We start from the raw sequence: 14,793 nt of genomic DNA on the forward strand, positions 1-14,793 counted from the left end.
GGAATGTAGAATCGTTTTAAATATTTGATGGTCGTCGTCGTCATTGAACAGGATCGGCAAATAGGTATAGTTCCGTGTGTGTGCTTGTTGTTGTGGTCCAGAATTGTGCATTGGGTAAAGTGTTTTGCGACACTTTTTTTCGGCAATAGTTTTTTTTTCAGTAATAAATTGTCTGTCTTCCTTTCTGCTTCTGATATGAATGGTTCTTTTTTTTTTTTTGTGTCCCGATGACTGCAAGTGAAATTTTGATTGATGGCATGGTGTTGAGTTTATATTTCCTTTTTGTTGGGTTATCCAAAACATTATTTTGCTTTTAGTATTAAAATCGAAACTATGCGGAAAGAAGAAAGGGATGGACTATACAGATACATTTATCTATGATTTTAATGTATGGGATTATTTCGATAAAGCTCTTGTGTGATGTGACAGAGCATTGTTCGTGGTGATTTGATAACTGGATAAAAAAGTAAGCAAATGCCAAGCTTTTATATTTCTAACAGCGGAGAAATACTCTGTAGTATGCAACAAAAATCATGGTAACAAAATAAAATGTATAATTTCAAATAAATAAATAAAAACCATGTAAAAATCTAGGGTAGCGGTTGATATTGGGGACTGGAATTAAATAAGAAAGCATTTTGATAACAATTTTAAAATACCAACTTTTTAGTAATGATGATAGCAATTCGCCGTGTTCACGCAGCGTGCTTGGCTGAAGGAATATAGGTAATGTAACAATTGAAGTATTTACGGGGTGTGGGCTGGAGTTCATTCGCTGTACGCTTCAGCAACATACTGGAACATTCTAGGGCCTTATTCTTGAATTGCTTTCTCAGTCAATAGAAATAGCAACTAACAAAACCTATCATACGCATTATTTCTGCCCTGATGTCATTTAACAAGTTTACACTTTACAGCTGTATTGAAATAGCTACAGGTCGTAATAGTGCATCACTCTATCGCAGTCCGCTGGTCGTTTAAAATGTTTCGGTTGAGTCTCTTCCCAAATTGTTGAAGCAGCGAACGTTCTCCATCGTTATTCTGATAAGACATATCAGTTTGCCAGGGATACTAAAACAAGTATCGCACGATGCCTCTCGACTCACTTTACACTGTCATTGCATCTTTGAAATTAATAAAAAGATGGTGTGTAATTATGTTCAATTCTTAGATTTTATTCAGGTTTTGGACTGAATATCTCTTTAATGGTGTATTTTACAGATTGGAAGCCATACTGCAAATCATCAGTAAACGGCTTGAGACGTTCTCTAAAAAAAAGCCTTATAGTATCTTCTTGCAAGTCATGGACATGATGATGTTTCACAGATGAGTTGATGAACGCTTTGTTAAATGCAAAGTTAGTTTACTGATCCAGGAAAGGATTTTTTTTGCGAAATAAGTCAATCGATTTTGTTGTGTTCAACAGTATCATTGCATCTATTTGTATTAAATGGTAAAAACTCAGTAAATTAATAGTGAAAATGTAAACGAATGCTTGAACAAACAAACTGACATTCATAATATCAAAAAATAACAAAAACACATTCCATTCCAAAGAAATATTCTCTTTTTCTTTTTTTCGAAAAAAAACTCCCTTCCATATGGTGACAAAAAAAAAAAAAAAACTAAACGACTTTGTTGAAATTTCTACGAAAATTGATAACAGATGACGTTAGAAAGTTACATTATTATATTCAACGTGTGTGTAGAACTTTTTAGCTTCTGGTTCTTCAAATGCTTTTACTTTAATCTAATTTCATCTGATAGACCAACCAAACTGGCAAAACTCAGAATTCAGGACAGAAGACACTGAGACTATGGAAGAAAGATGTCCATTCGTATCGTTCATGGAAACACTTGGCAACGACTGCTGATGTAGGTATATGGTATAGAATATATACTTGTATAAAGGATAGAAATGTAAGACAAATTATCATCGCTGTCACAAGTGTGTCCGAAAATGTGTGAGACACCAGTTGGAAGAGATGAATTTTAGACATTTTTTATTTTTTGTTCTGAGAGAAAAAAATGTTGTCTGATACGTAATTTGTTTAATGGAGTCAGTAATATTTGAGTTAAGTTTATGAAAAGATGAGACAAGTAAACAAATTAGACAAGTGACGTTGGTCATATCATAATAAAAAAGACAGTTTAGAAATGAATTTAATTTTCTTTTGTACTAACCTTGGAACTATTACGTTAAGCTTTAAATTCTTTAACATTAAAAATGTTAAGGTGTCAATTGTCCGAACTCTGAATGCCAATTTCTCGCCAAATTCATTTAAAAAAAAAAAAAAAACAGAGTATCCCGGTTTTTTTCAAAAAATGTTTTAATTCGTTAACTTTTTACAACTTTTTCGTGATTTTAATCAAATAAACACTTCAATATTGACTAGAAGGACTTTCCTGAAAAAAGACAGATGAAGGCGAGAACATCCGGCTGTGTCAATTAAACGCGCTTTCACTCGTATTCTATCTCTACACACACAAAAAAGGACATCACTCTGCTTAGACCAAGAAGTATCCAAACGTCCTCAACTGAAGTTTTATTGATTTTTCTCGTCCCAGAAAATATACAGAAATGTCGCTCATAAAATATCAAAAAATACTTTAAAATTTAAAATGAAAAGAAAAAAAAATCAAAGAAAAGTCTCCACTTTTTATAAGCTCCTTTTCAGATTGGGGCGAGAGATTTTTCATTATGAACCCTTAGCGTCTACTCTAAAAAAAAACCCTTAGAAGCATACCATACAAATACTTGGACCATTTAAAAGGGATTCAAATCTTCATGCATTAGGTAGCAGCAGCCGTGCGCGTTGTTAGGAGTAACAGTCTCTCATGATGATTAAAAAAAAAAGAATATTTTCAAAATGGGGTTGAACCTGCTGTTCGAGCCATGAGCTTCCTTCGATTTATCCGCGCGTCTGGTGTTCTGTCTCATCATTGAGGTTTTAGCATCATCCATCCCAGGACAACTCTTGAATAAATAATGATGAGGGGTGTAAGTTATGTGGTAGATGGTACGTTTGTCAGAGAGAGAATGAATATCAAACAAAAGTCAAAAAGCCCACAACCATCGCTCAACTCAACTTCATCAGAAAACCAAGCAAACTGAACAATAAGAGTCTAAACAAGGTTTTGTGTCGTGTTGATTGAAAAAATTATTTAGCATGTTTGTCACATTTGGAGTATTGGACGTTTTTTAGTTGTGCAGAAAAAAAAACGGCAAAAAGGTGAGCTAAAATGATAAAAGCTCAAGCAGTCGTCATCACCTTGTGTCACCGCAGTAAATATTATGACAACTGAAGCGTGAACCGATACACACAACACACACAGAATTGACGGGAGAAGCTGCTTAGTTGCTGGCAACCGGTGACAGGAGCTGGAACAGCATGTTTTGAAATACTCATAGCTAATCTTTCAAAAGACCTGTAAATGCCATTAGGTTGTGGTTTGGGGAGAGAATATCAATATACAAAACGATACAGACATGAATTTAAGACTGGGGATACAATGGGGTGGCTTTAAAAATTTTTTTTTAACAGCGATTGATAGACTGAAAGCCTCAAATGATATGACGGCTCTGGTAACAAAGAGTTTCTATTTCGATTAAAATACTCGTTGTTATGGTTGCTGATGTATTTGTTTTTATGAAAAATAGAGTGTTTTGAAGAAATTTGATATTGAAAAATAAAAAAATTGGTACTGTTAAAAATGAATAATGAATTTCTGCCTTTGAAAGGGTTCTTAAGTGTTCTTCTCTTCTCTGTATTCTACTTACAAAATTCCGTTTCTCTAAGGTGTTAAATTTGTCCCAAAAAACATTTGAAATACCACTTGATTGTATAACTCACATTTGTAATCACACTCCTCTTGGTTGATTTACGCCTCAAAATGCTGCTTATTAATTGTAAGAGAACCTAATCCGTTTGACACTATCCATTGCAAAATTAGTGTTTTTGGTTTTTTTTAGCATTTGAGTTGTCGAGCATGTTGAAATAATGATACCCGAAAGTTTTTTGTTGAATAAACACAACTGTATATTTTTCTAAATTATTCAAAGTGATTCGAATTTCTCATTTTTCATCAATATCCTTTCGGCAGTAAATTTTTATTAACCTTCATATGCCTGCTAATAATTTTAATGTCTTCAACATTTTGTAGTTATAACCCCCACTTAACATTATTGGGCTTCTTTACATCTTATTTCTCTATGATATAGCAGTCTTCAATAAACCAGAAGTGCTCGTAAAAAAATTGCATAATTTCTTCCTGATGTCTCTCTCTCTAGGTACCTATATAAATTTATGTATACATATTTACATATATTCTTTATTGTAAAGCTGGGATTTAGCTACATTAAATTGAAGACTATACAAATCCCTTTGAAAGCTTCCTTTGGATTACCTGTAATGTAGATCTTTGAATATCTCAATGATACCTTTCTGTATCACACTCACAAATCAAAATCAATCGTCCTTGATGTTGGCTCTGTGGGAACACATAAAAACATATACATCCCATAAACAGCGAGCTATAAAAATCCTTTAAAAGGGATTTTTAGCTTTTCATGGTACTCCGATGTACCTTTATTTTCTACTACCTCTCAAAATGGTTGAACTTTACGTACCTTTACCTTTATATAAAAGTATAATGAATTCAGTGAAGGAGGATGACATTTCCAAGGGATTCCTCTCAAGTTTAAGGATTCTACCAACAATAGTCCTAATAATCTCATGTTATTTTGAATATCAAAGGAAAATGGATTCAAACATAACAAACAAGTACAAAAATGTAAAAATAGCTCCGCGGAAAGGTCACAATACCGAAAACCCACAAAAGTCCTCTAAAAAAAAGTACAAAAAGTCCTTCAACTTTGCATGCTGTGCTACTAATTGAGTTATCCTTGCTTCGCTGGTCAAAATTAGGTAGCATCAAGATTGCACCTTGTTGTTATATCAGATACTCACAAAAAAAAAAAAAAAACGTTTTATGGATCTTGGAGGAAAATTAGACCTTTGAGATAATCAAATTGAAAATTATCGCAACCCATCGAAGGAGGCTTTATTTTTATCCTGTAATTTGCATCGCCAACTTCCTTCAGATAAAAATATACCTACCCACCTAAATATATAAATACATCAACAGAAATGTAGGTTTCATTTTAATTGGGGGTTAAAATTTAATTTGACTAAGGAAGTTAGGTATTTTTTTGATAGCAAAGAAAATGTTGTTATGATGAACTTTTTTTTTGTACCCTAGGGTAGAATTATATTCTATAAATAAGAAAATAATTTACGTCACAGGGACAGGGCTTTAAAAATAATTCGACTTTATTTTTTTTTTTGTGGAATACAGACAGCAAAGTTGTATAGGTAGATGGATAGGTAAGATAAATAGAGAAAAAGAGATGGACCAAATTTATATGTTCAAGAATTCTTTTTGATATTTCACTTTCATTTATCATCGTCAGCCATGTGAGAGAAGGCATCACAGGGATGTTTGCCCTTAAGGTAGACTGTCACACTGGATTGAATGGCAAATGACATTTGAATGTACTTAAAGATTAAGTATACACACTTAAGAGTTCTCCCCTTATTCGAGGTAAAATGATTCATTTTATTGTGAAAGTGATGCACAAAAAAGTGGTTGTTTTTAGCTAGAGGCTATGTTAAACGAAATGTGCATTCAAATAATTTTTAAAATTTAAGATAAAATACTTTTGAGAGACAATAAGACACAAACAATGAGGCAAAATTAAAGCCGTTTCGCGGAGATCAACTTTTTGACGACAAATAAAAAAAGAATTCTATTTATAAGTTATTCGTTAATAAAAAAAGAAAATGGTCAAATTAATTCAAATACAAGTTAGTCCCACTGCTCGGTTAGACTAGTTAAGGTTCTTGAAGAACCTTGTTTTTGAAGGGCACTTTTTTGCAAAAAAAATTCACAAAACGATGAACTTGTGCAGAACTCTACAATCATCAATGTAAGTCAGGACCTCGTTAGATAACTCGTCCTGAAGCGACTGCTCTAACCTTAATCCCCTACAAAAGTAATTTTAAAGAAATTCACAGAGACCCGCTTTTGAAAGACTTGCAAGAACTGCTTTAAAGCTCTTTGATGCTAAATTTGAGTGAACTTCTCGCCTGCCAAATTATTATAATGACTATTGATAACTTATTCGCTGGTTAAATCTGCCTGTAGCGGGTTATTGCTAAGACATAACATAAGCCCAGGAAGGAGAACAGTCGAGGCTTATTTTCTGTGACTGCACTGTTCGCACTGACTGCAATGTGTGCGCGGTCAGTCCTATAATTTACCTATCAACCTCAGCGACTCCATTACCACTAGATAATCTACAAAAACAGGGCTCCACTTTTCTTGGCCAGATCCTGAGGTAAATATTCCTTAAACAATTTGGGTCATAAGAGACATGGTATTAAAACCGTGCTCACCAGCGCTAATTGGGCTTCTATTCTACATCAGTGCTTCAAAGCCTCCATTTACATACATAGCTTAGCTGTAAATCATGCACTGAATCCATTGTCACTTAGGTTTTATAAATTTTCCACTGATATCGTAGTACAATGGACTGTCACGACAGAAATTTAGAGGTCCAACCCAGCCTCCATCATCTTTAATTTTTGTTGATAAAAAAAATCATGTACCTAGTTGAAAGTAGCTCTTACACCCAATATCCTTTTTCGAAGTCCTGAATTCCTAAACATACATTGTAATATCTCAAAAAATAAAACATAAAATTCATCGAAAATAATTTTCAAATCAAACGGGAACAGTAAGTTTTAAGGGTGATTTCGTTTGAAAGAAACAAAAAATGCTTATATCATCAAAGTTAAATTATAGTCTTCCGTATATCATCGGTAAATTAAACTTGCATTTGTTCCAACCACTTGATCAGGTAAAAATCCTCTTTCTTACCAACTCACCTCCCCCTCAATATTATTACGAACCCTCATTTTCAAAAGTCACTCAATTGTTGTAAGTTAAACAATTTACACAAAATATTCCAAATGATTTCATATATTACTCATCCTCCAACATACTTATACGAATGATGTCGTCCTCTCAAAAAAAAACCATATGATGATGACAAGGATAAAATTGAAATCAAATTCTCTTAAGGATCACTCCCTTATAACAAATCTTCATTTTGCTGATGTATTTCCTGTTACTTTTCTTATGGAGAGATGGACCTCTAATAGCTTTACAATTCCCATTTCAAATTGATATTTTCCAATGAATGTCGAATTGGAAAACGATTGTCATGGTCCTTGGAGAGAAAAAGCACCAAAAACATGACGCATTCACAAATAGCAAATATAGGTATACTTACACACAAAAAGAAAAAAAAAAACATATTCACTTTAAAAGTTAAGGTCCTTTGTTACATCTTACTCATACAATATTCCTCAAAGATACATTTTCATTTCATTGTATATTTCTTTTCTATTTTTCAGTCACGTGCATCCCTTGTGTCGAGCTCTGATGGTGGTGTCTTGGCCGAAGGTGAGACATCTAGTGAAGCATCAGAAAATTCTGATGGTCCTCCGTGTGATTTGGGATTAGTGGAGCGATTGTTGCGTACTCATCCTGTTTGGTTCTTGCCAGGAATACAGCGTTCTGGAGCAGTGCACTTTTTGCAGGGCAAAGAGGAAGGGGTAAGTTTTCTTATTTCTTTTTTTTCATTTTAGAATCCTATCCTAAAGGTATAGACTAACTTTTTTGTGGAAGAACACAAAACAGGAGGAGTAGCTATACAAAAAAAAATAGAAAAAAACACACTTTATCAATCCTTTTTCCACTTCAAAGGTTTTTGATTTTGTTTGGTTTTCATGTGTTTGATGGCAGTCTGGCATGTGGTATGTTTGAAAAAATCCTTTGACAGAAAGTTATTTTTGAAAAATGTCACCAACAGAAGGACTTTTTTAAATATTTGCTAGTAATTATCAATCAAAAGGCGGAAATTGCTTTTGTTATCCTTGTTGTTTGTAAATTCCTCTTTACCTAAAGTTTACCAGTTTGTGAGTGTGTGGGGCATGCCAGTGTTTTGTTACAGCTTTGGAACATTGTGTTAAACATTCACTTTATTTGCATTCCCTCTCGAGTATAAACCATTAAAGTTCTTTGCACTCCTACTCAAATAAATTTTACATTACAGAGTCCTCTTAGGTCCTTTTATCTTCACACAGGGTGTTTCGTTTCTTTTTAATTTTTTTTCAAACTATGTAAACATTGAATATATGAATTTCAGTCACACTTGCATAGAGAAAATCCATCCTTAAAGCTACTAAAAAATTTTGAAAACATTCTTTTCATTTAAATATTTTGTTTAATTGTCAATAGTCTCTCTCGACTGTATCATATTTCTAAGCATACATTTTTCACTTACTCAAATTTAGAACTGAAAACACCCTATTGTTGACAGGTCCCCGTCCTTCAATAGCTTTCTGCATGGTGTTTGCTGATAAAGTTCTTCTGCCTATATTGTCCAGCTGCCTAAAAAGGATTCACTTGTTTGTATAGTTTTGTTTATTTCTTGTTCTCTGGCTATAGAATGACATCTTTTTGCAATTCAAATTGGTTTTAATTCAAAGGACAATGACTTTAGAGATACATTATGCATTTTGTTTGTATAAAGTTTTATAAGAGAAAATGTAGTGTCCGGTTTAGGGAAATGGGAGTACAGAAGAATATTGTATTTGGGCAACGACGATTTAATGATGTTTAAATAAAAAGTCCTTAAAAATAAAAAAAAAAAAACACAAATATTTACGAAGTTAAATTTTCTTTAGATTAGGAGTTGCATACATTTTTAATAAATAGGAGTAATTTTGTGGAATATTTTTGGTTTTTTTTTTCACAAATAAGCTAAGTACTCAATGATCACATTGACTGAGCCAAAATCATTTTGTGGAACTATTTTTTCAGTTGAATGCTATGTATTTTTATAAAAAATTGTGTGGGAAAATACACCGTACTAATTTTTGTTTTCTTCAAATATTTCATTGTGAATGTTAAAAAAGTGGAAAAGAAACATAATTATAAATTCGTTAAATGAGGTTTATTTTTTAAGTTCTTTTTTCTTTTTTAAAACGTTTTTTTTTTTGAAAATAACTTCTTTTTTCGGTAAAAGTTTATTTTCACAGTTGTGCGTTTTTTTTTTCTTCCATTCCAAATTCCATTTGTTTCAAACATTTGTTCTATATCGAACAAGTTTTAGATTTTTTTTTAAATTGTGCCCCTTTTTTTAATAAAAACATTTTGATATTAAAACAAAATTTCAAGAAAATTCATAAATCCGTTTTAAGAAAGTAAAAGTTATTTAAAAAATGAATTTTGTTTGAAACTTTGTTTTTATGTTGGGTTTTATTTTGTTATCAAATAGATTAGGTACTAAATTATGTACTATTTGTTAAACAGCTAGCGACTCCAACCATTTAAATTTTTTTTTAAAGAATTATTTCTTATCAATTTATTAAATTGCTTTTGCTTATGTACTTTAATAACAAATTTCTATGGTATATTTAGTATTATTGAATTTTACATAAAAAACCGTTAATCATCATATTGCATTTCAAAAACAAAACTCTATTTATGTTTATACAGATTAATAAATTAATTAATGAAATATAGGTACCTCTTATAGCAAATTAGCATGAACAAACATTGCTAGCAAAAATTCGTTTTCCGACTAAAATACAATCTCATTAAAGTGGTGTACCGCAACCGCATTAAATTTTCCACTTTTTTTCCCTGTATCAACCCTAAAGAATCAGCTCTAGCCAATTCTCCAATTGAAATACCACATTTGTCCAATTATACCATCCAAACTGTGTGATTAAATTAAAAATATCATTATTCGAAAATACATACCTACCAAACCATAATTTTGTACAAAAATAAAACTCGAATACCAATTCATAATTAAAAGTAAAATTTTACATTCTTTTATGAATTTTTGCTTAATTAAATGAAATTATATTTTTTTATATATATTTTGTAGGAATATATGCATGTCGAATTTTATTTAATAAAGGATAAAATGTACATTCCAAATAACATGCCAATACACACATGTTTTAATGAATAGGTTCTGTTTCTTTTTTACAAAAATATTTGGCATAATTGTCTTTGTAAAACTGATATCTGATAAGTTCATTTTTGGATATTGACAAAATCATTTTGGGACTGGGACGCAAGAAGATTTCTAGAAAACGTTGAAAAAGACTGTTTATTTTATATGTTACAATTTCGTTTCGTCTGATATTCAAGTGTTAAACTCCGAACTTTTTTTAAAATAATGCGAAAGCATTTTTGAGAATATTGTCAAAACAATGATTTTCCAAGTCTGGAATATAGTAGATAACCAAAAGTATGACCACGTAACTTTGTACTTTTTTATAGTTTGGAGTTCATTAAAAAAAAAAAAACTGTACATATTCAATGAAAGGCGAGTGTATGTACCTATCTTTAGGGAACTTCCCAACTAAGTGTATTTATATACAAATTGCAATCAATTAACATAACAAACAATGGGATCGTTGCGATATCGAATTTTAGGAAGCATCAATGGAATGCGTATACCAACCTTTATGTAGGTATAAATCCTCTCCCTACAGATACACATGTTGGGGGAATTTGTGTATCACTGCAGCATGTGGCATGTGGTGTAGTGTATCCTCTTCAAAAAAATAAATAATCGAAGCTGGAGGAAAATTCCATAATCTACCATCAAAACAGGACTCTCTGGATACATATTCTATATGTATTGGAGTTTGAGGTATGTTTCTATTGTGTTCGTTATTTATTTGCAAAGCTTTACAAAATGATACTTGGATTCAGGGTCGTCATCGTTTTGTATCATCAAAACCTCACACCCATTTGGTTAGGGTATGTATTTGTATTGTTTTTGTCCGATACCAATAATGGATGGTCAGGTGTGAGGGAAAAAATTCCCGATACGGGAGAGAAAAACAAAGTAAAAAAAAATATCCTCTCTGGTAGGATATCAGCAAAATTCCTAATGAATGTTGACGGAACGTAAAAGCCTGGAAATTTGCCGGCACATTTCAGCACTGATCGGTGTTAAATAAACTTTTTATTATTCGGTTTGGAGGAGGGTCACTTCGAAGCATTAATCAATAAGGCAAAACTCTCTTATATCTTCCAATATGGCGGGTGATATGGGGATAAATAAAATGTTAAAACTGCAGAATTAAAAACCAATCACTGCTGGAAAAGTATTTAATTGATTTTTTTTTCTGTGCCGACAAAACTGAAAGCCAGAAGGGCAGCATATGTCTGATGGGTTTTTATCAATCATGTGGGGGCCGCTAACACAATAGGCGATGTAAACGATGATGATGGCTGGCGGAAACAGAAGGTTCGAAATGAAAAAAAAAATCATAGTCGACCAACTTCAATTGAAGTATTCACAATAATTAGCGGCAGATGTGGTCTGGGTGGTCATTAGTGATACATATCATGCTTGCAAGCTTGATAGGGTGATTTTATTTTTATCTTAATAGGTATGTCTGCTCTGTCTAGTCTTTCATACTCTATCCATAAATTTGAGCCATGGTAAAATAATCTTTTTTTCAGGCTTAATTTAAATTATTCCGTTAAAAAGTTTTTTGAAGAGCGAAAAGTTTTTGGTTTTATATTTTTGCATATATTAAATTGTGAAATAAAGATTGTATTTTTAAACAAAAATTTGAAGCAGGTTCAATTTCAAAGTAGTCCATGAAGATAAAGTTGAAAAATTGTTTTCTACAAATTCATTTAACACTGTCAGTTTATAAGCAATTTAACATTCTCAAAAAGGTGATTTTCTAATACCTGGGCTTAGGCATCAAAGGTTTGATTTATATTTTTGAAATGCAGCAGATATCGGCCGATTTTTAATTAAATATATTCTACTTTATTTTTACACATGCTAAATTTTTATTTATTTAATCGATCACTAATTGTAGCAAAATTATTTCAATTTTATTTTTTGGTCCAAGAGTTGCATACCTCGCGAAATTACATATTACCGAATTACAGAATTTTCATAACGTTCACTTGACTATGAATACCTACTTGAATTTAATTCTGACAAAATTGTATATTTTCATCTGTCCTATAAAAAATATTACTACAAGTTGTCGGAAAATTCGTGCGTATTCTCACAAAAAATGACTGACAATTGCTTTAGGATGAATTTTTACAGATTTGTATTTATTTATTTAATTCACCCGTCGTGCTTGCAAATGTGTTTGAAATAAAGTCCTGATGTCACAAATTTCAAATCAAATTCATATTAACAAAATTCTAAAAACGAAATTAGTAAAAACATGGTCTCAATAGAAAGAATGTATCACAACAAAATGAGTAAAATCTTAAGATTTCAATAGAAAAAAAAATGTTTTTTTGTTTGAATTGAAAGTGCCTGATAAAAGCCAAATTTTTAAGCCTTTTTTTTTATAATACCTTTTTGTATTTGTAATATTATTACTATTAATTCCTACAGTAACTCTCCTGTACTGTACTGTAAATTGTTTTGTCTTTAAACAAAAACACACAAATCAAGATGCAAGTTTATTTAACTATGCAAAAAAAGGTATAAGATTTTGTAAAAAGTTGTTAATACACATGTAATACATAAAAGATGCCTGTCAAATGTAGAAGAAATTTGAAACTTTGGTGTACACTGGGAAAAAAAACTTTTTTTTTTTGAAAATCATGGATATACACATAAAAAAACTGGCAATCATTGGGAATCGATCTTAAATTTGTTGGGTTTCTGGTCGAGTACTTTATTATCAGGCCAACTCACTGCTGAAAACTTATATTATGAGCTGCACTTAAGTTGAAATCTGATTACAATAATTACTTAATTATTATTATTTGTCAAATATGTTTAATTTAAGAATGTACTAGAATTATGAAAGGTTTTTACCGACTTCCAAAAAGGAGAAGGTATTCAATTCGTCTGTATTTTTTTTTTTTTTTATGTTTGTTATCGCATAACTTTGGACTGAGTGACTCAATTTTGATAATTCTTTTTGTATTGGATAGCTGGTGGCTGCAGTGTGGTCCCATATCAATTTCGTCCACTTTTTGCCATCGGAACTTTTTTAAAACCATAAAACCCAGTTTTGATCCATGGAAGTCGGTTTTGTTTTTTTGCTAAAAATGATTATTTTATGCAAATATTATATTTCAATCCCTGTGATTTATCCTTTCTAATAGGCCAAAAAACGTGAAAGAGTCGCACATTAGAGAAGGGACATGACATGTTGACTGCGATAAAACTGACTTTTCTAAAACATTTGAGCGACTTAGTCAATATTAATAATTCATTCAAATTTAAAACACTCATTGAAGTTTGGGTAGAGAAATACCTTAAAAATGCTCATATCAGGTCATATAGAGAAACAATCTTCCAAAGTTTCTTATTGGTTATTCAGAAATCTTTCAGAAAAGTCACCTATAATTTCATAATTTATGCATAACTTCAATTTAAATTCTTATATTTGCTGATGATTTTTTTTTTTACAAAATCTGTTTGTTTAAGTGCTTGAAGTGGTAAAAATTGCCTCTTCCCTACTCCAGCTAAAGTAACTAACGAACTTAATTCACAGTATACAAACTTTTGTATGTATACATATGTATATCGAACAAGAAAACTTTTCAGCTTAAACCATCTTTCTCCATTTTTACAACCATTTTATGCTTTCACAACCCTTAAAACGATAAGTTCGTTCTTCAATATTTCCTGAAGCTAATTGCATTTAAATAAATCAACTTATCTGTTTAACAAAAATCTTTTTAAAACCACAAAGGGACTCTAAATACGTCAATTTAACCTAACCACTTTGATTAATGTTCCAAGGGCTTGTTTTCCACACTTGACACCCCATTTCGTGTTTCAATTTTTGAAATAAAGTCTCGCGATATCTCCCACAGGGAACGTTTCTTTTCGCCTCATACTCTTTGATTGGTTCTAGAAATACTCGTTAGTTTTTATATAATCTTCAGACTGTGTCGTCCCTTATATGAAATACCTCCTCACATATAGACACATTTTTAAAGATCCTTTTGGGGGGTGTATCATCTCTGTGTTGTGTGACATAATTAACTTCTCGCATTCGGCCGGCTGAGACCAATTTTCGCACATAATACCTTTCATTTCACAGGTATACGTTTATATATGCAGCCGGTTTTAAGGACACTTTTAGTATTCAGTGTGTCCTTTATTTCTCGTTTTATTACCCTTTTTATGTAAAGAAGCTTATAATAAAACCATAATGCAATACATATTCAATTCACACTCAGTTGTTGCCTCTTTTTTTTCATATGGCAGCATACATAATAATGTACACACTTAAGAGACATCATATAAATACCTACCCTTTCTTAGGGCCATTAAGATTGAAAGCTTTCAATTATTTTTGTGTTAATATTTCATTAGCGAAACATCACATAAAAAGGATGTGAATGGGAGCCTCACATCCTGGATCCTGATTCCTGCTAAATGTATAGAATGTGGAATGGAGTGAATCAATGTTTGTCGTTGTTGTGGTTATTTCCCTTTCCTTAGAAAATGATATGCATGGAAAAAAAGACGTGTGTGTATAGGAAAGAAGGACAAAAAGTCACTTCCCCCCTTAATGATGATATCCAATCGTTAGGAAAAATTGCAATAACCTCTGTCACATAAATCTCTGTAACATAGCGTTCTCTCTTGTTGCTTTCTGGTTGTCTCTTGGTGAGTTTTGTAAATCT

At 31.8% G+C, this 14,793-nt stretch overlaps 1 protein-coding gene across 4 annotated transcripts in view; it reads left to right on the forward strand.

Annotated features, from left to right (window-relative positions):
* Nucleotides 1-14,793, forward strand: part of LOC129918050 (protein sprint) — a 145,730-nt gene that overhangs the window by 92,312 nt on the left and 38,625 nt on the right. For all 4 annotated transcript variants that reach the window (XM_055998374.1, XM_055998375.1, XM_055998373.1 and 1 more), the window contains exon 3: nucleotides 7,482-7,682. In XM_055998374.1, coding sequence (XP_055854349.1) covers nucleotides 7,482-7,682 — 201 coding nt within the window. The remainder of the gene's footprint in view (nucleotides 1-7,481; nucleotides 7,683-14,793) is intronic.

The sequence above is a fragment of the Episyrphus balteatus genome, chromosome 4 (assembly GCF_945859705.1).
Source record: "Episyrphus balteatus chromosome 4, idEpiBalt1.1, whole genome shotgun sequence".
Classification (NCBI taxonomy): domain Eukaryota; kingdom Metazoa; phylum Arthropoda; class Insecta; order Diptera; family Syrphidae; genus Episyrphus; species Episyrphus balteatus.